Here is a 20,111-nt window from a genome sequence, read left to right as displayed (position 1 = left end):
CTTGTTTGTCCCCTCTGTGTTTAGCCCCTTATGGGCAATAAAGAAATAGGTATTTCCTCTGCCGTTACGTTCTGAGTTCTAATTCCGCCGAGGTCGACTTTACCTTTCATCCTTTCGGGGTCGATAAATTAAGTACCAGTTGTGCACTGGGATCGATGTAATTGACTCAATTCCTTTCTCTGTCCTTGTTTGTCCCCTCTATGTTTAGCCCCTTATGGGCAATAAAGAATAAAATATTTACTCTTTTATGTTTGAAATCCTGAATGTGCACAATGCATGTGCACAATAAAGACAAAATGACTATGGCTGATTCAAGGATTTTTTTGATTGATTGGTTTCCTACCTACTTGAGATCTACTTAAACAAGGCAGACTTGTGCATGGTACAAAGTTGTACAGATTTAACCTCAATTTGAAATAGGAGTTGTTTGATATAAACTTCGTGGTCGGCCCCCTTTGTTACCATATTTCTGTTGAAATACACATCTTTTGTTTCAACTGATCTAGAAAATAATGAATTTAGTGAAATAATTTTGTCATTATTAAGTTGGTGTTTGGATCATAATTTTGTATCAACGAGCCAAAAGCAGTCTCAAACTTGGGGTTGGTATCAAAAGTGTTAAGATGAAACAAAATAATAATCAATGATCAATTATTTCAAGATGGAAACTTTACTGTGAAAAAAAATTTTCTCGTTTGTCCTTTTCATAATTTCTTTCATTTTAATGTTGTTGACAATTTTTTAAAGAACCTCAAATAATTTCTCTTATTTCAGACCTTTTGAAATTCTAGTTGATCCCAATATGCATGAAGTTACCCACTTCTGTCTTCCACATTTACGTACCATTATGAAGAACACAACAGCCTTTATTCACGAAGTAAGTTGATTAAATAATTCTTAATTTTTTTAAAATCCTCTTTTTATTATCTTTTTACTCTTTTGGCATCAACTTGTCTGGGACTGCCTTTGGGTTTATGATGCAAACTTCCTATTCTAAGGTGATCTAAATTAAAATTTTCCATCAAGTTACATGTTAACTCTTTAGCATTTAAACTGGCTATATCAGGCCCAAATACTCTTCCTGGTTTATGTTTCATGCAACCAGATCCAGCCTCTTTCACATACCCTACAACGTCATTCTAAATATAAGAAATCACAGTTATGAGATAATGTTCGATTAATTCAAAACAATGTGAATCGATAAGTATTATATATATCTTATATTGAGAAATCTGAATGCAAAAGGATTAATTTATGTTAATTTATAAACATCGACGTAATAATGACAAGGTTATTATACTAAATTTGTCATTTTCAAAATAATGTCCTGGATACATTCCAGGCCAGTGTCTGCAATCAAGTTGTCAATGTAAGTAAAGGACATCAAGGCAGTGATGATGGACTGAGAAGTGTGCTGGGTAGACTTTGTTATTGCTGCCTGGGTTGGAACCCAGTCATTATAATAATGATAATAATATTAATAATAATCATCATCATCATCGTTTAACGTCCGTTTTCCATGCTAGCACGGGTTGGATGGTTCGACTGGGGTCTGGGAAGCCAGGAGACTGCACCAGGCTCCAGTCTGATCTGGCAGTGTTTCTATAGCTGAATGCCCTTCCTAATGCCAACCACTCCATGAGTGTAGTGGGTGCTTTTTACGTGCCACCGGCATAGGTTCCAGGAGAGGCTGGCAGCGACCATGATTGGTTGGTGCTTTGTACATGCCACCGGCACAGTATTATAATAATAATAATAATAATATCAAAATAGCAACAGCATCAACACACACACACACACATACACACATGCACAATTTCTGTTAACCAAATTTCACTCACATGACATTGCTGTGGTAGATGTATGGCTTAGGTACTAGGGCATTCAGTTTGCGATTGCAAGGTTATGAGTTCGATTCCCAGTGGTGTGTTGTCCATGAACAAAACATTTTATTTTGCTTTGCTCCAGTCCACTCAGCTGGCAAAAGTGTGCTGTACCTGTAATTCAATGGGCCAGCTTTGTTACATTCAATGTGTCATGATGAATCTCCTTGAGAACTATGTTAAGGGTACATGTGTCGGCGAGCTGGCAGAAACGTTCACATGCAGGGCAAAATGCTTAGAGGTATTTCGTCTGCCATTACATCCTGAGTTCAAATTCCGCCGAGGTCGACTTTGCCTTTCATCCTTTCGGGGTCGATAAATTAAGTACCAGTTATGCACTGGACTCGATATAATCAACTTAATCCGTTTGCCTGTCCTTGTTTGTCTCTTCTGTGTTTAACCCCTTGTGGGTTGTAAAGAAATAGGTACATGTGTCTGTGGAGTGCTCAGCCACTTGCATGCTAATTTCATGACCTGGCTGTTCTGTTGATCAAATCAACTGGAACATTTGTCATCTTAACTAATGGAGAGCCAGTGAGCATTACACTTACCCAAGATGTTGTGTGGTCAGGTCAAACCTAATAGGAACTGCATGGTTATGAAGTGGAATTAAATGTACTCCCATACCTGTGTTATGTATTTTAACCCTTTAGCATTTAAAGTAGCCATATCCTGCCAAAATATTCTATCTTTTTCCTCTTCAAGCCAGCCAGATTTGGTTTCTCACACCTACCCTACAATCATCATTATCATCATCATCATCGTTTAACATCTGCTTTCCATGCTGGCATGGGTTGGACGATTTGACTGAGGACTGGTGAACCAGATGGCAGCGCCAGGCTCCAATTTGATTTGGCAGAGTTTCTACAGCTAGATGCCCTTCCTAACGCCAACCACGCCAAGTGTGTAGTGGGTGCTTTTACGTGCTACTGGCATGAAGGCCAGTCTGGTGATACTAGTAGATTGGCCCTCATGCCGGTGGCACTTTAAAGCACCCACTACACTCTCGGAGTGGTTGGCATTACGAAGGGCATCCAATGTCAGTCTAAAAATAAACAATCACATCATCAAAATCTCACAGCTATTGGATGATGTGTAATTAATACAAAACAATTGAATAACTAAGCATTACATTTGACAGAATAATCTGAATGCTAAAGGGTTAAGACTGCCCATAAATAGCAAAGTCGACCTCGACAGGGTTTGAACTCAGAACATAAGGCGATGTAACTGAGTAGTGTAAGGTTGTTTGCTGTACAGTCTTGGCAATTTCCAGTGCATTCATCTTCATCAAACATCCATCTTTTATACTGGCATTGGCTGGAGGATTTGATTGTACCTAATGAACCAAGGGATTGCATCATGCTTCACTCTCTGCTTGGACATGGCTTCTGTAGTTGGGTACCCTTCCTAGCACCAACCACTTCACAGAGAGGTGGGGGTACTTATTTTCATGACACTGGCACTAGTGAATTGCAAGGGAACTCATCATCATCATCATCGTTTAATGTCCGTTTTCCATGCTGGCATGGGTTGGACGGTTTGACTGAGGACTAGTGAGCCAGAGGCTGCACCAGGCTCAATCTGGTCTGGCACAGTTTCTACAGCTGGATGCCCTTCCTTACAGGACTAAAAGATACCCCCTCAATTGAGTGGGAGCATAGTAGACAGTGGGGCAGCTTTAAGCTAAGTGTTGAGAGGCTAAAATATAATAAGACAACAGAAATAGGTATCTTGCTGTAGAGGAGATACATGGCCATACTGCTTTATTTAAGAGTGGGAGTAACTGCATAGATGTAGAGAGAAAAAAAGGTAGCGATGATTTATAAGATAAATAGAAGAGAGAATAGGCAGGTGGGTAATTTAAGGTGGGTCATAATTACAAATCTGATTGTAAACCATTTATTTTCTTCACAGGCTTTTGAATTTTTTGAAGAATTGATGTCTAGTAGATTTCCATATTCATGCTACAAACAAGTCTTTGTGGATGAATCTTTTATGGAATGCTGCCCTTATGCCACCATGACAATATTTAGGTAAGTTGTTGTTGTTGTTGTTGCAGCTGCTATTATTTAGCACCATGTCAGACTTGATTGAATCAAAGGTGTTCCAAACATAACCATCATCATCATTAGCTAACTGCTGTACACTCATACACATGTGCGCATGTGCACGCATGCATGCACACACACACACACACACCACTAAAAGGTGCTGGTATGGTTGCATGGTTTGGAAGTTTGCCATCTAGTTGTATGGTTTCAGGTTCAATCCCACTGCATGGCACCTTGGCCAAGTGTCTTCTACTATATCTCAGGTCTGACCAAAGCTCTGTGTATGCATTTTGTGGACGGAACCTGAAAAGAAGCTTGTATGTATACATATACATACATACATATATATATATAATCATCATCATCATCATTATTTAATGGTGGAGGTTTGTGGCTTAGTGGTTAGGGTGTTGGATTCATGATCATAAGATTGTGGTTTTGATTCCTGGACCAGGCAACACATTGTGTTCTTGAGCAAGGCACTTCATCTCACATTGTTCCAGTGCACCCAGCTGGCAAAAATGAGTAATCTTACGATGGTCTGGCATCACGACTAGGTGGGCAATATATACACCATGAAACTGGGGAAACCAGCCCTTATAAGTCAGCATGACTGAAGAAGGTAACTTTACCCTTTTTTTTAATATTTAATGTCCATATTCCATGCTGGGGCAACAGGATCTAGTGGGACCAAAGGCTACTTTGTGCTCCACTGCCTTGTTTGGCATGGTTTCTATGGCTTGATGTTCTTCCTGATGCAAGCACTTCTTGTTATTTTTGTTTATGAGTTTTCATATCCCCTCCCTGTGCTTTGGTTTAACCCATTGACCAGCAGGTGTCAGTAATTTTTATCTCTTGTCTTTTACTTGTTTCAGTCATTAGACTGTGGCCATGCTGGGACACTGCCTTGAAGAATTTTTGTCAAATGAATCGACTACAGTACTTATTTTTTAAAAGTACTGGTACTTATTCTATCGGTTTTTTTGCTGAGCTACTAACATACATGGAGGTAAACGCACCAACACATGTTGTCAAGCAGTGGGTGGGCGGACAAACACAGACATACACACACATATATGTATACACATGTGATGGGCTTCTTTCAATTTCTGCTAACCAAATCCACTCAAAAGGCTTTGGTCGGCCCAAGGCTATAGTAGAAGACACTTGTCTAAGGTCCCACGCAGTGGGATTGAACCTGGAACCACACAGCCATGCCTGCATGTGTATTACTCTTTTACTTGTTTCAGTCATTTGACTGCAGCCATGCTGGAGCACCGCCTTTAATCGAGCAACTCGATCCCGGTACTTATTCTTTTGTAAGCCCAGTACTTATTCTATCAGTCTCTTTTGCCGAACTGCTAAGTAACGGGGACGTAAATACACCAGCATCGGTTGTCAAGCAATGCTAGGGGGACAAACACAGACACACAAATATACATGCACACACATATATATATACATATATACAACGGGCTTCTTTCAGTTTCCGTCTACCAAATCCACTCACAAGGCATTGGTCGGCCCGGGGCTATAGCAGAAGACACTTGCCCAAGGTGCCATGCAGTGGGACTGAACCCGGAACCATGTGGTTGGTTAGCAAGCTGTGCCTATGTATGCGTAGATTTGATAGGAATTAATACTTCGACAACAGAGTTTACAGTTAGTAATTATTAAATGTTAATAACTAACATAACTTATCTGCCAGGGTTTCTACAGTTGGATGCCCTTCCTAATGCCAACCACTCTGAGAGTATAGTGAATGCTTTTTACGTGCCACCGGCACAGGAGCCAGAAGGGGCAAGGGGTGTCTGGCATCAATCTAAATGTGATCAATGCCAGCCAGCCACCCCTCGCCCTATCTGGCTCCTGTGCAAATGGCACGTAAAAAGCACCCACTACACTCTCAGTGTTGTTGGCGTTAGGAAGGGCATCCAGCTGTAGAAACACTGCCAGATCAGATTGGAGCCTGGTGCACTCTCCTGGCTTGCCTGACCCCAGTCAAACCGTCCAGTCCCTGCCAGCATGGAAAAATGGATGTTAAATGATGACGATGATGATGATAAATGTATAGCCAGAAGCTGTAAAAGTGAATGTGTTCACTCAAATGATTCTAGATATTCTAAGTCATTATTGCCAGCAGCTGTGCTTTTTGATATAGTCAACTGTTGAATGTAATTGATGATAGCATTAACAGTTAATTGATGTAGCTGCTATCTTGAGTGTTGTCAACATCTGTTCATATAGATACTCTTTTTACTCTATTACTTGTTTCAGTCATTTGACTGTGGCCATGCTGGAGCACCACCTTTAGTCGAGCAAATCGACCCCAGGACTTATTCTTTCTAAGCCTAGTACCTTATTCTATTGGTCACATTGGTTGTCAAGCGATGTTGGGGGCACAAACACAGACACACAAACACACACATGTATATATATATATACATATACATATACATATATACAATGGGTTTCTTTCAGTTTCTGTCTACCAAATCCACTCACAAGGCCTTGGTCGGCCTGAGGCTATAGCAGAAGACACTTGCCCAAGGTGCCACGTAGTGGGACTGAACCCGGAACCATGTGGTTGGTAAGCAAGCTACTTACCACACAGCCACTCTTGTATATTTTTTAGTTGAGAGACATAGTGGCATAGCTGTGATATTGTTGCATAGTCCCAATTTAGTTCTGATCAAGTGGATCTATGATCAGAAGCATTCCATCTGTGACCATCATGTCTTTATTTTTTTCATTTTGTAGGAACAGTACACTTAGAATCTTGGTGTCCTACATGTCCTTTGGTAGTGTCACTTGTCATCTCTTCTCTTCATCATCACTCTTGGTTCAACCTCTGCGGAACCAGCACTAATTGCTACCCAGGCCTTCCTCCCCAGAACATTACCCTCTGGAATCTCTTCTTTGCTTATGTCTTTTCTACTGGTGTCATATTACATCAGTTAAATGTAGATATTAATGGCATCAGTGCCACTTGCCTTTGTGGGCCTGCAAGGACCAATGGCACTGCTTTCTTGTACATACATATGTACATGTGTACACCTTGGTTTGTATGTGTGTCTCCTAGTCTTATTATTGCATAATAGTTGTAAATGAGTAAAAGATAAGTTTATATTTTGTTGGAGATTTAGCTACTATTTCTTGTTAGTCATGCAATCTCTGAAAGGTTTTCTAGTTCAGATTAATGTGCTGAACCATCAAGTCTAAAGTTTGCATCTTCTGACTCTATTTTTTTAAACTGTTATGGGGACTGAGACGTTTTACACTTTGTACATTTGTCTGTATGTATGCCTATATGTTTTATATATATGTGTGTATATGAGTGTGTGTGCGTGTATATGTATGTATATCTATATCTTGTCTATCTGTCTATGAGGCGTTGGTGAAGAGTTCCTGGTTTTAACAGTATCGTGAAAGGTCTGGTTGGAGGCCCAACCTTCTGAATTCTTTTACAAGGTTTAAAAAAAACTGAAGGACCATTGCAATAAGTGTGTGAATCTGAGAGGGGAATGTGTTGAATTAAATCATAATTGACTGATCCTCTTGTATTTTCTTTTACCCAAAGCCAGGAACTTATCATCACCTGCTTGAATGTGTGAGTGTGTAAATGAGAAAGTATGCCTCTTGTGTTCACTGGTTTGTGAACAATGCCTTTCTGACAGTGTTGTTGCTTGCAGTCTACCATGAAAGCATGTCTGGTCTTCTGCGTAATATCTGTAAACAAAAGGTTGATTTATATGGCTTCATGTACTTCCAGTTCTCCTCACAAAACATGTTTGTATTGTTTTTTTGTTCAATACATGGGGAGATTATTAGCTTAGCAACAAGTGGCACCTGGCAACAGGAATGGCTTATGGCTGCAAACATTTTTTCTTCAACTTACACTTATCTGACCTATGGAAGAATAAACTTTAAATTGATTATGATCTTATATAAATAGGTGCAGGCGTGTCTGTGGTAAGAAGCTTGCTTCCCAACCGTATGGTTCTGGGTTCAGTCCCACTGCATGGTACCTTGGGCAAGTATCTTCTACCATAGCCTCGGGCCCACCAAAGCCTTGTGAGTGAATTTAGTAGACGGAAACTGAAAGAAGCTGATCGTATATATATGTTAGTTAGTTAGTTAGTTAGTTAGTTAGTTAATTTGGCTCAAAAGCAAATAGCAAGGCCATGTAGGGGGACATGGAGTTAAGTACAGGGTGGTGTTCATGTAAAGAGTTCAGGCCACTTGAGGTCCAGGGAGGCTTTGAACAAAGCGGTCGTCGGCATCTTCACCATCTCGTCTGGCAGCTTGTTCCACGGATCTGCAACCCGGACGGAGAAAGCTCCTCTCCTTCGATTGAGATGAAATCGTAGCAGGTAGAGCTTTTCGGAATGATCCCGCTGTTGACGCTCCGGAGCAGGAGTGAAGAACAGCTCTTTCGAGAGGTTACACTTCCCGCTTATGATGTTGTGGGTGAGAATGAGATCACCACGGCGGCGGCGTTTTTCAAGAGAACAAAGGTCGAGCGTCCTCAGCCTTTCTTCGTAGGACAAATATTTGAGACCATGAACCATGTGGGTAGCCAGCCTCTGGACTCTTTCGAGGTGCTGTATGTCTTTGAGGAGATAAGGAGAAGAGGCTTGAATCCCATACTCCAATATGGGTCTCACCAGCGTGACATAGAGTGGCAGGAATATGGCTGCTGTGAGCATTCCGAATGACCGTCGAATCAAAAACAGAATTCCGCGCGCTTTGTTGGCAGCATGGACGCACTGGGCCGAAGGCGAAAAGGAGGAATCCACCAAGATACCCAGGTCCTTTACCTGATCGGTCCTCTCCAGCAGCAGACGACCCGGCTCGAAATCAAGTTGAGTTGCAGGAGTAGAGCCGACAGGCAGATGACAGCACTTTGACACGTTCAGACACAGGTCCCAAATTTGGTGGAGGCATCGACGAAGATCCTCTATACTACCGCGAGGAGCGACCAGTTTGATATCGTCGGCAAATAGAAGGGTGTGTTGCGTGAGGTCGTCGAGCAAGTCATTTATTAAGACTAAGAACAACAAGGGCCCAAGCACTGAACCTTGAGGCACGCCACTGCTCGCACTGGAGACGTCGGACCGCGAACCATTAACTTGAACTTGGAAGGAGCGATCTGAGAGGAAGGCACCAACCCATCATACAATATCCGGATGGAAACTATATGCTTGAAGCTTGACAAGTAGTAGGCGGTGGTTTACCGAGTCAAAAGCTTTGGCAAAGTCCAATAAAACGATGTCAACAGCATCACTATCATCGAGGATGCGCGTCACCAATTCTTCCATTACTAGTAAGTTGGTCAAGCATGATCTCTTCGGCACGAAGCCGTGTTGGGAATCAGTGATCGAGGCTGTGTTTAGGAGGTGGAGCATCATACTTTTCTTAAGGATGGTTTCGAACATCTTGCTGATTATTGATGTAAGGGAAACCGGTTGGTAGTTAAGCGGGTCTTCGCGCGGCTCGCTTTCTTGAAAATTGGGCAGATTATCGCTGTTCTCCAGTCTGCAGGTATAACACCCGTCGCCAATGACATATTGAATAGTCGTGTTAAGGGCTCGCAGATGACCGGAGCCAACGCTTTGATAACCCGTGGGTGTATGCCGTCAGGGCCGTGACCCTTGTTGACATCGAGGCCTTGAATAACACGTTTGACTTGGTCCCGCGTGATGATCAATCGAAGCATTGGAGGTACCGATCTATCAAATGGAGGGGGTTCACGACCATCATCTTGTTTGAAAATAGTTGAAAAAGCCTCGGCAAATAATTGACTCTGTTGATAAGGGTCCTCAATCGATACGCCTGTTGAGTCTACCAACGTTGCAATCTGGTTGTTCAAGCGGGAATTCCGCTGGACATGGGCAAAGAAGGTTTTTGGATTGCTACTGGCATTTGCCGCGATTTTGTATTCATAACTGAAGCGTTCTTTCTTTTCAATTTTCACGGCTCGCTCTCGTTGAGTTTTGTACACCTCAAAAGCTGCAGTCGAATCCAGATTTTTGAATTCAGCCCAAGCAATATCTCTGAGTCGACGTTCTCGTTTAACCTTCTTCGTCACCCAGGGCTTGTGTTTCTTCCTCTTGGGAAGTCCAACGGGAACTGCCTGGTCAGTCAAACAGATTACATATGCTTTGAGGGATGACCATAGTTCGTCAACTGAGGACAACGTCATCAGGGAACGCCAGTCAGAAGCGCGGAAGCCTCGGTTAGAATTTCAAGATTAATTGCAGAGAAGACTCTACGTGGCAGCGAAGTAATCGTGGGCGTGGAAAAAGTTGTGTGCATGACGAACTTCAGGACCGCATGATCACTCTTGGCAAGAGGGGTGCACACAGATACGTCTGACACTGATCTTGGATAGCGGGAGAATACCAGATCTAGCATAGATGGCTGCTGCCCAGACCGATGCCATGTCGGATATTCAACATGTTGCGATAGAAAACAATCTTCAGCCACGTCAAGAAGGGCCTGGCCGAACCGGGAAGATGTTGTACAAATTGATGCGGGCCAATCGATCGTGGGAGCGTTGAAGTCGCCTAGTACCAAGCAGTCATGCGAAGCTGAAACGAATCTTATCGCTTCGAGTAGATGAGCATCGTCCTGGGGGTCGGCTAGAGGCGGCCTGTAGACAGCCAACACGGGCAGGCAAAACTCAGATAGGCTCAGCTTGCAATAGACGGCATCGAATTTGGTTGTAGGTTGAGCATTTGTGGGTAGAATACCGCAGGACGGTTTGTGCTCAGACTTAACATACACAGCAACACCTCCACCTTGCCTTTTTCCTCTGTCACATCTGAAAAGGACGTAGCCCTGCAGGTGGATCTCTGAGTCCTTTACTGCTGGAGTCAGCCAAGTCTCGGTGATAGCTATCACATCAGGGGAGTCGCGTAGGGCCAGTGTAAATAGTTCACTGAACTTTGGGAATAAGGAGCACGAGTTGGTGTAGACGATGCTGAGCTGTGAAGTCTGAGGGGCGGGAGTTGGGGAACAAGCAGAATAAAGGGCATCAGAGATAGCATCGTTGACGGGGGTATCAACTTCACTTCGATTTGCCCTCACATCACTTTCCCTGTCAGCACTACAGCAGAGGTAGGACTTGATTATCTGTCCATCTTGGATTCGTAAACCCTTCTCTCCCATTTGTTTCCTCATCTTTAGCTCGGATATCAGGTTCCTCCGGCGAATTCTCTCTCTTAGTGAGTATTCCTCGCGAAAACCCATATTGGGGTCCTCCCAGGCATGCGTCTGAGCTCTGTTCAGAAAGACTGAAGCCTCCCGATCAGAAGAAAAGATTACCCTTATTGGGCGTGGTCTAGTATCTGCGGTTGGGTTCGCTTGGAATCTTCCTAGCCGAGCGACCTTAAGAACACTGACATTTTCGTTCACAGAGAACAATTTTCCAACCAAAACGGAAACAAAATTAATGTCATCTTTTAGGCGGTTTATGCCTGTATCACAGGTGGATTCAGCCTTGCCATATATTATTGCCGATCTTGAGTGGGCAAAAAGTTCTCTACTATGAGCTGCGGTATTCGATTCTTCATTGTGTCAGCCTATCTGGTGACGTTGATGATCGCCTGGGGCTAAATGCATCAGTAACACCCCCACCGCCCTGCCCTGTCCCTATGGCTAATGTCCCTTTTGTTATATATCTATATATATATATATATATACATGCACCCACACACACATACATACACAGACATATATATTGTTGTTGTTATTATTATTATTGTTATTATTATTATTATTATTATTTGTAGGATCCAATAGCGTCAAGATATTTTAATAAAAAAAGTATACCGAGGTAGGATCGAGAACAGCATATTTGTGTATCAACTGTATATACGAACTTGTCCTATCACTTACATGTACATGAACAGATCAATATACTTATTATCTCTTCATGATGTAATTGATTTGTGCCTCAATCAAACATGCGTCTGAAACATCTGTAGTGAACCTCGGCCCATTTTTGCTATTATGTGTATGTATTTATGTATAGGCAAAAGTTCTCAGTAGATGTTTTTAAAAAAATAATCAGCAGGAAGCAAGGGAGATAACTCCATGAAAATCAATTTGTCTTTTATCTTTTGCCTGTTGTTTGTTTCAGTCACGACTGTGGTCATGCTGTAGCATTGCTTTGAATGGTTTTAGTGAAACGAATCGACCCCAGGATTTATCGATCTATTTATTTATTTATTTATTTATTTATTTTAAACCTGGTACTTATTCTATCGGTTTCATTTGCCGATCTGCTAAGTTGTGAGGACGTTAGCAAACCAACACTGATTGATAAGTGTTTGTAGGAAACCAACCCAAACATACACGCACACACACGCATGCACGCACACACACACACACACACACACACACACACACATACAAACTGAGTTTCTGGTTACTAAATCCTCTCACAAGGCTTTGTTGGCCTAGGGCTATAGTAGAAGACATTTGTCCAAGGTACCATACAGTAGGACTGAACCTGGAACCACGATGTTGGGAAACAAACTGCTAACCACACAGACACACCTGCACCTAACGCAGACTTTTTCAAAATAACAACATTGCAGATGTGAGTGAAGAATCCTGTTTTGAGAGTGGAAACTGGTCTTTTTGTTTGTATTTTTGTTATTTTTTTGTATGTATTTTTCTTTCTGACAATCCACATTTTGCATTTCTGAGTGCATGACAATGATTATGGAATCTTAATCTGTTTTCAGTACGTCACTTCTCCATTCCACTCGTGTCATTGACCAAACTCTGATATCTCGTCACCTCATGGCATTTGCTGTGGCACAACAGTTCTTTGGTAACTTCATAACAATGCACTCATGGTAAGTAGGAATTTTTATTTCCATTTCTGCTGGTTCTGCCCTTGTTTCTTCACATTGAATTTCTTCCCCACTACCGTTTTTATTTTATTTTTATTTTTTTAATATTTTGAAATAACCTGCTTATTTTAGTTGTTTTCATAATTAATCCCTTTCACTTAAGCTAGTGAGCTGCACAATCTTTGCAGGGCAAGATGCTTAATCCTATTTTGTCTGTCTTTACACTCTCAGTTCAAATTCTGCTAAGGTCAACTTCACCTTTCATACATTCGGGGTCGGTAAAATAAATATCAGTAGAGCACCAGGGTTGATGTAATCAACTTACCCCCTTCCACAAAACTGCCAGCCCTCTGGCAAAATTTGAGACCAATCATTTATCTTTTTCTCTTTATTTACACACATACACACATTTATGCACATACACACACATGCATTCTTAATAGAAGCTATTGAACTCATCATCATCATCATCATCGTTTAACGTCCGCTTTCCACGCTAGCATGGGTTGGACGATTTGACTGAGGTCTGACGAACCAGATGGCTGCACCAGGCTCCAATCTGATCTGGCAGAGTTTCTACAGCTGGATGCCCTTCCTAACGCCAACCACTCCGTGAGTGTAGTGGGTGCTTTTATGTGTCACCAGCATGAGAGCCAGTCGGGCAGTACTGGCAACGGCCACGCTCAAATGGTGTTTTTTATGTGCCACCTGCATAGGAGCCAGTCCAGTGGCACTGGCAGCGACTTCGCTCGAATGTTTTTTTCACGTGCCAGTAAGGCGACGCTGGTAATAATTATGTTCGAATGGTGCTTTTTACGTGCCACCGGTACAGAAGCCAGTTAGCTGCTCTGGCAATGATCACGCTCAGATGGTGCTCTTAGTGCTCCACTAGCACGGATGCCAGTCATTGAATTTGATTTTGATTTCCCTTAAACAAGATACTTGCCTTTACATGTCTATTGTAATTGCTACCTGGTTTCTCAGCACCATCCAGGCTTGTTTGCTTTTAATGGAGTTCTCTCTGTTGTGAGTATTTGGACTGGGTCTTTGGTATGATGATATTAAGAGCTTTCCCATTTTCTCCCAGACTTGGGAACTCTGTAGAATGGTCACAGGTACTTCTATCCCTCTGAAAAAAAAACCCAAAATGCTTTTCCCCATTTTCCTTTTAGAAAGAGCTGTTCATTTGGTATAATCATATCGCAGAATCATCTGCCGACATGTAAAACCATTTAGAAAACAAATAACAAAATATGAATAATGGGTGCAAGTGTGGCTGTGTAGTTGAGAAATTTATTTCCCAATCACATGGTTTTGGGTCTGGTTCTACTGAGTGGCACCTTGGGCAAGTTGTTGTCTACTATAGCCTTGGACCAACAAAACCTTGAGTGGATTTGTGAGATGGAAACTGAAAGAAGCCCATCATATATATCATCATCATCAGTATTTAACATCTGCCTTCCATGCTGGCATGGGTTGGACAGTTTGACAGGAGTTGGCCAGGCGGAGGACTGCACCAGATGTCTGTGTCTGTTTTGGCATGGATGCCCTTCCTAACACTAACCACACTACAGAGTGAACTGTGCTTTTTACGTGGCACCAGCAAATGCGAGGTCAGTTTTGGCATGGTTTTTACAGTTGGATGCCCTTCCAAATGCCAGTCACTTTACAGTGTAGACAAGATGCTTTTTATGTGGCAGGGCTACCAATCAACTTGGAAGACAAAGAATCTTTGAGAGGAGAGGGAGCATTGGAGGAGGTGATCTTGTGTCAGATGATGAAAGTCTAGAGTGTGACAGAGAGAAGGCGAGCTGGCAGAAATGTTAGCACGCTGGGCGAAATGCTTAGCGGTATTTCATCTGCCGCTACATTCTGAGTTCAAATTCCACCGAGGTCGACTTTGCCTTTCATCCTTTCAGGGTCGATTAAATAAATACCAGTTATGCACTGGTTGTCGATATTATTGACTTAATCTGTTTGTCTGTCCTTGTTTGTCCTCTCTGTGTTTAGCCCCTTGTGGGTAGTAAAGAAATAGGTATTTCGTCTGCCGTTACATTCTGAGTTCAAATTCCGCCGAGGTTGACTTTGCCTTTCATCCTTTCAGGGCTGACAAATTAAGTACCAGTTACGCACTGGGGTCGATGCAATCGACTTAATCCCTTTGTCTGTCCTTGTTTGTCCCCTTTATGTATAGCCCCTTGTTGGCAATATAGAAATAAGAGAGACAGATAGGTGGAAACAGGTGTCTTGCTGTAGAGGAACGCATGTTTTTGCAGAATACTGGGAATCAGTGACATTCATTGACATCACATATTTGTTGTAGATGAGTGTCATTGATTTCCAGTATTCTGTGAAAATATGTGTAGACATTCGGTGATATTACTTTACTTGAAAACAAATAAGAATTAGCAGCAAGAAAGGTATCTGGTTGTAGAAAATCTTTCTCAAACTCTGTCCAACCCATGCTAGCATGGAAAAGTGGACATTAAAACAATGATGATGATAGTTAGGTCTTTAAATGGTCTTTTCTTTTTTTTATTGGCAGGACTGATGCTTGGCTCACCAAAGGTATAGCAGGTTATTTAACTGGACTGTTTGTTAAAAGATCCTTTGGAAACAATGAATATCGCTATTTTATCTCAAAGGTAAGCAAATTACAAAAAAAGAAAATTAAGAAGAAAAACCTCGATATGGTAACCTGTTGGGTGAACTGTATATGTTTTTAGGTGAAAAAGGGTTTTGGGTTTAGGTTATTGGCAAGTGGTGGTTTGAGAATGGGCCTGCCAAAATTGAGGTGTGCCTTATAAGTTTATGAACTGTAAAGGGTAAAACATAAAGACCACCTTCATACATGAATGACCATGGGTTTGTATGTAGAAAGTTCCCCTCTGAGGCACAAGTCTGGGTAAGGTTGTTTATGGAAGACCAGCAGTCACTCATGCGTACCAGCTCTCCTCTCCATGCCACTGATGTTATCTGAGGGAAAAACAAGGGCTGATACAGCTTGGCATTTCTACAGCTGAGTGAACTGGAGCAACATGAAATAAAATATCTTGCTTAAGAAAACAACATACAGCCCAGTCTGCGAATTGAACTCACTGCCTCATGATTGTGAGTCCGATGCTCTAACTACTGAGCCATGTGTCTTCACTGCGAACTGTACAGCCTGTAAAATACAGTACTCTAGCTATTTTTTTTTCTGTTTAGTTCTACTCTGGGTCGAGGCATTAAAACAGCTTACGTGGTTGACAACAAATTGTATGGTTATATTTCATAGTTGAGCAATTAATTACTGGAAAGAGATGAAAGCATCCAGGTGTAAAATCATTTGCTTGGTTGCTTTGAAAACAAAAATACTCAAATCCAAATTTGTAAAAATCTATCTCATCCATAAAAGCATAACAAAGAAAGAAAGAAGTAGAGCATACCAAACAAGTTATCAACACAACCACTTCTGCTCATATCACACTCTTACATACTTACCTGATCTGCCCCAATTCTCACTCACTTTTTCCTCTGTCACTCTCTCACTTGCATTCTCCCTCTTGTACCTTGAGGGTATGCCCTGACACTTCTTCCCTAACATCTCCCTTTTTCTAGCTGAGGAAGTCACATATTTTCCTCTACAGCAAGACACCTTTTCCTACCCCTCTATCATACTCCTGCCTCTCAGCAGTATATTTTAATAGAAATAAGGTAACAAAAGAGTTATTCTTAACTGGTTTACACTTTTTAAAATATATATATTTCGTTTTTGGATTTGGTTTGCAAGATTCTTTATATGAGTTCGTGTGTTGAAGCATATTCTATTGTGTCTGGGGAGAGTAATTTTCTTTTTGTGCCTTATTATGTAACACATTCACCAGTAAAATTTTCACGTTTTTCTTATTTTTATTGTCCTAAAATTTTCGTTGCGTCTTGTAACCTTTTCAATAGTTTGAAAATTTTAGGACAATAAAAATAAGAAAAATGTGGAAATTTTACCAGTGAGTGTGTTACATAATAAGGCACAAAAAGAAAATGACTCTCCCCAGACACAATAGTATATATATATATATAATTATTCCAAACAAGAAAGCACAAAAAACACAACAACGCGAGGACGTGGAACAAATATAGTATTATTGGACGCTCAGGAAAGAAGGAGGGTTTAATGTTTCGAGCAGAGCTCTTCATCGGAAACATAGGAGAAGGAAAGATCCAGAGAAGGGAAGACAGAGGAAAAAAAATCACCAACAGTACACACGAGGTCACATTTTGAAAGACCGGAAGGAATATATATATATATATATATATATATATATATATATATATCATCATCATCATCGTTTAGCGTCCGCTTTCCATGCTAGCATGGGTTGGACGGGTCAACTGGGGTCTGTGAAGCTGGAAGGCTTCGTCAGGCCCAGTCAGATCTGGCAGTATTTCTACGGCTGGATGCCCTTCCTAACGCCAACCACTCCGCAAGTGTAGTGGGTGTTTTTTACGTGCCACCTGCACAGGTGCCAGACAGAGCTGGCGAACGGCCACGAACGGATGGTGCTTTTACGTGTCACCGGCACGGGGCCAGGCGATGCTGGCAACGGACACGAACGGATGGTGCTTTTACGTGCCACCGACACGGTTGCCAGACAGAGCTAGCAAACGGCCACGAGCGGACGGTGCTTTTACGTGTCACCGGCACGGGGGCCAGCCGAGGCTGGCAACGGACACGGACGGATGGTGCTTTTACGTGCCACCGACACGGGGCCAGACAGAGCTGGCAAACGGCCACGAACGGATGGTGCTTTTAACGGCCACGAACGGATGGTGCTTTTACGTGCCACCGACACGGGGCCAGACAGAGCTGGCAAACGGCCACGAACGGACGGTGCTTTTACGTGTCACCGGCACGGGGCCAGGCGAGGCTGGCAACAAACACGAACGGATGGTGCTTTTACGTGCCACCGACACGGGGCCAGGCAGAGCTGGCAAACGGCCATGAGCGAATGGTGCTTTTACGTATCACCGGCACGGGTGTCAGACGAGGCTGACAGCGGACACGAACGGATGGGTCACTTAACCCCTGCTTTCTGATATATGATTTGATTTTGATTGTTCTCACTGGTCTTGCCGGGTCTTCTCACGCACAGCATACTTCCATAGGTCTCGGTCTCTGGTCATTTCCTTGGTGAGACCTAGAGTTCGAAGGTCGTGCTTCACCACCTCGACCCAGGTTTTCCTGGGTCTACCTCTTCCACAGGTCCCCTCAACTGCCAGGGTGTGGCACTTTTTCACACACCTATCTTCATCCATTCTCACCACATGACCATACCAGCGCAATCGTCTCTCTTGCACACAACATCTGATTCCTCTTAGGTCCAACTTTTCTCTCAAGGTACTTACACTCTGTCGACTATGAACACTAACATTACACATCCAACGGAGCATACTAGCTTCATTTCTCGCGAGCTTACGCATATATATATAGGTGCAGGCATGGCTGTGGGGATAAGCACAGGCATGGTTGTGTGGTAAGAGGTTTGCTTCCTAATCACATGGTTCCAGGATCAGTCTCACTGCATAGAATCTTGGGCAAGTGTCTTCTACTATAGCCTCGGGCCAACCAAATCCTTGTGAGTAGATTTGGTAGATGGAAACTGAAAAGAAGCTTGTCATTATGTGTGTGTGTGTGTTTGTATATTTATGTAAGTGTGTCTTTGTGTCTGTGTTTGTCCCTCCACCATTGACAACCGGTGTTGGTAAGTTTACATCCTTGCAACTTAGTGTTTCAGCAAAAGTGACCGACAGACTAAGTACTAGGCTTACAAAGAGTAAGTCCTGGGATTGATTTCTTCAATTCAAAAAAAACAAAAACATTGTAAAGTGGTGCTCCAGTGTGACCGCAGTCAAATGACTGAAACAGGTAAAGGAATAAAAGAAAGAATATACACCATCGATTAAAAGTATTGTTATATATCAGAACATAAATGATGTTTATTTTTATATTTTGCCTTTGTTGATTCGCTACTTTCTTAATTTATCATTGTAGGAAATGAAAGAAGTTGCAGACTATGAGAAGACTTGTGCCATTGTTTTAGATCCTTCTGCTCTAAAAGAACCAAGTACTTTACATTTTTCAGTGAAAAATTCTCACCTTGTATCCCCTAAATATGCAGATGTATTCTTTAAAAAAGCTCATTTAGTGATTAGAATCTTGGAAATTAGAATTGGTTACGAATTATTGCTTCAGGTAAAGAAATACCATTATTTTGTTATCTTTTTATTTGTGTATTTTTTCTCGTTTTTTTCTTTTGCTTTATTGTTTGCTTTTTTTTTGTTTGTATTTTATATTTTCAAACAATGCATGAGGCACTTTGCCTTTGTGGCCATTGGGTCTCCCTTCAGAGTAAAGGATTTATGTATAACTAGCAGTATCGCCCGGCGTTGCTCGGGTTTGTAAGGGAAATAACTATATAAGCATTTTTAGAGAGTTATAGCCAAAAAATAGCAAAAAAATGCATTAAAAATTGAAAAAAAATGATGGTAAATTTTTTTAAAATCGTTGACTCATCGTAGACATTTTTAGAGAGTTACTTCCCTTATATAATAGCGAAAAAATGCATTAAAATGGAAAAAAATGATGGTAAATTTTTTTTTTAATCGTAGACTCATCGTAGACGCGCGCTAATACCCAGAAGGGCTCGATATGAATCACGACTATAAGATACCCGGTTTTGGTTAAACTGCACCGCAAAATGTGGGAGTAGTTAGGAATCTAAATCGTAGGAGACAGACACACAACTTGACTTTTATATATAAAGATGTGCCATCACTAGAACTGGGCTCTATATGTAGCGAAGTCAAAATATTCCAGCTATATGGCTCACCATCATCATTTAATGTCTCTTGTTCATGCTGGAATGGGTTGGACAGTGTGACCAGAGCTGAATCCTGCAGTTTGGAATGCTGCACCAGATTCCAGTCTGATATGGCATGGTTTCTATAGCTGAATGCCCTTCCTAATGCCAACCACTTTACAGATTGTACTGGGTGTTTTCACATGGCACTACATGAGTGTTTTTATGTGGCACCACCATGGGTGCTTTAGACAACCAGAAGGATCGGTCGTAACACTTCTGATGCAGGGTACGGGTCTTCTTGAGTATGGCCAGGCACCAGGTATCTCGGTCCTTTGTCATCTCGTCTGAAAGGTTCAGTTTCCTGAGGGCATTCTTCAGTACTTCAGTACTGTGGTTGTAAATAAAAACCATAGACAGGCACAGTTCACTGGTATTATAACTAATAAGGTGCTGACATGTGTGGGT

The 20,111-nt window shown here is 41.9% G+C and overlaps 1 protein-coding gene across 2 annotated transcripts in view; it reads left to right on the top strand.

The window, feature by feature from the left end:
* Positions 1–20,111, top strand: part of LOC115214283 (transcription initiation factor TFIID subunit 2-like) — a 67,266-nt gene that overhangs the window by 16,889 nt on the left and 30,266 nt on the right. For both annotated transcript variants that reach the window (XM_036504636.1, XM_029783429.2), the window contains exons 8-12: positions 775–877; positions 3,801–3,919; positions 12,694–12,807; positions 15,350–15,449; positions 18,836–19,036. In XM_036504636.1, coding sequence (XP_036360529.1) covers positions 775–877; positions 3,801–3,919; positions 12,694–12,807; positions 15,350–15,449; positions 18,836–19,036 — 637 coding nt within the window. The remainder of the gene's footprint in view (positions 1–774; positions 878–3,800; positions 3,920–12,693; positions 12,808–15,349; positions 15,450–18,835; positions 19,037–20,111) is intronic.

Source organism: Octopus sinensis, linkage group LG7, assembly GCF_006345805.1.
Source record: "Octopus sinensis linkage group LG7, ASM634580v1, whole genome shotgun sequence".
In the NCBI taxonomy this organism is placed as follows: domain Eukaryota; kingdom Metazoa; phylum Mollusca; class Cephalopoda; order Octopoda; family Octopodidae; genus Octopus; species Octopus sinensis.
The sequence above is the reverse complement of the archived record's forward strand: the minus strand, read 5'-3'. Positions and strand labels throughout refer to the sequence as shown.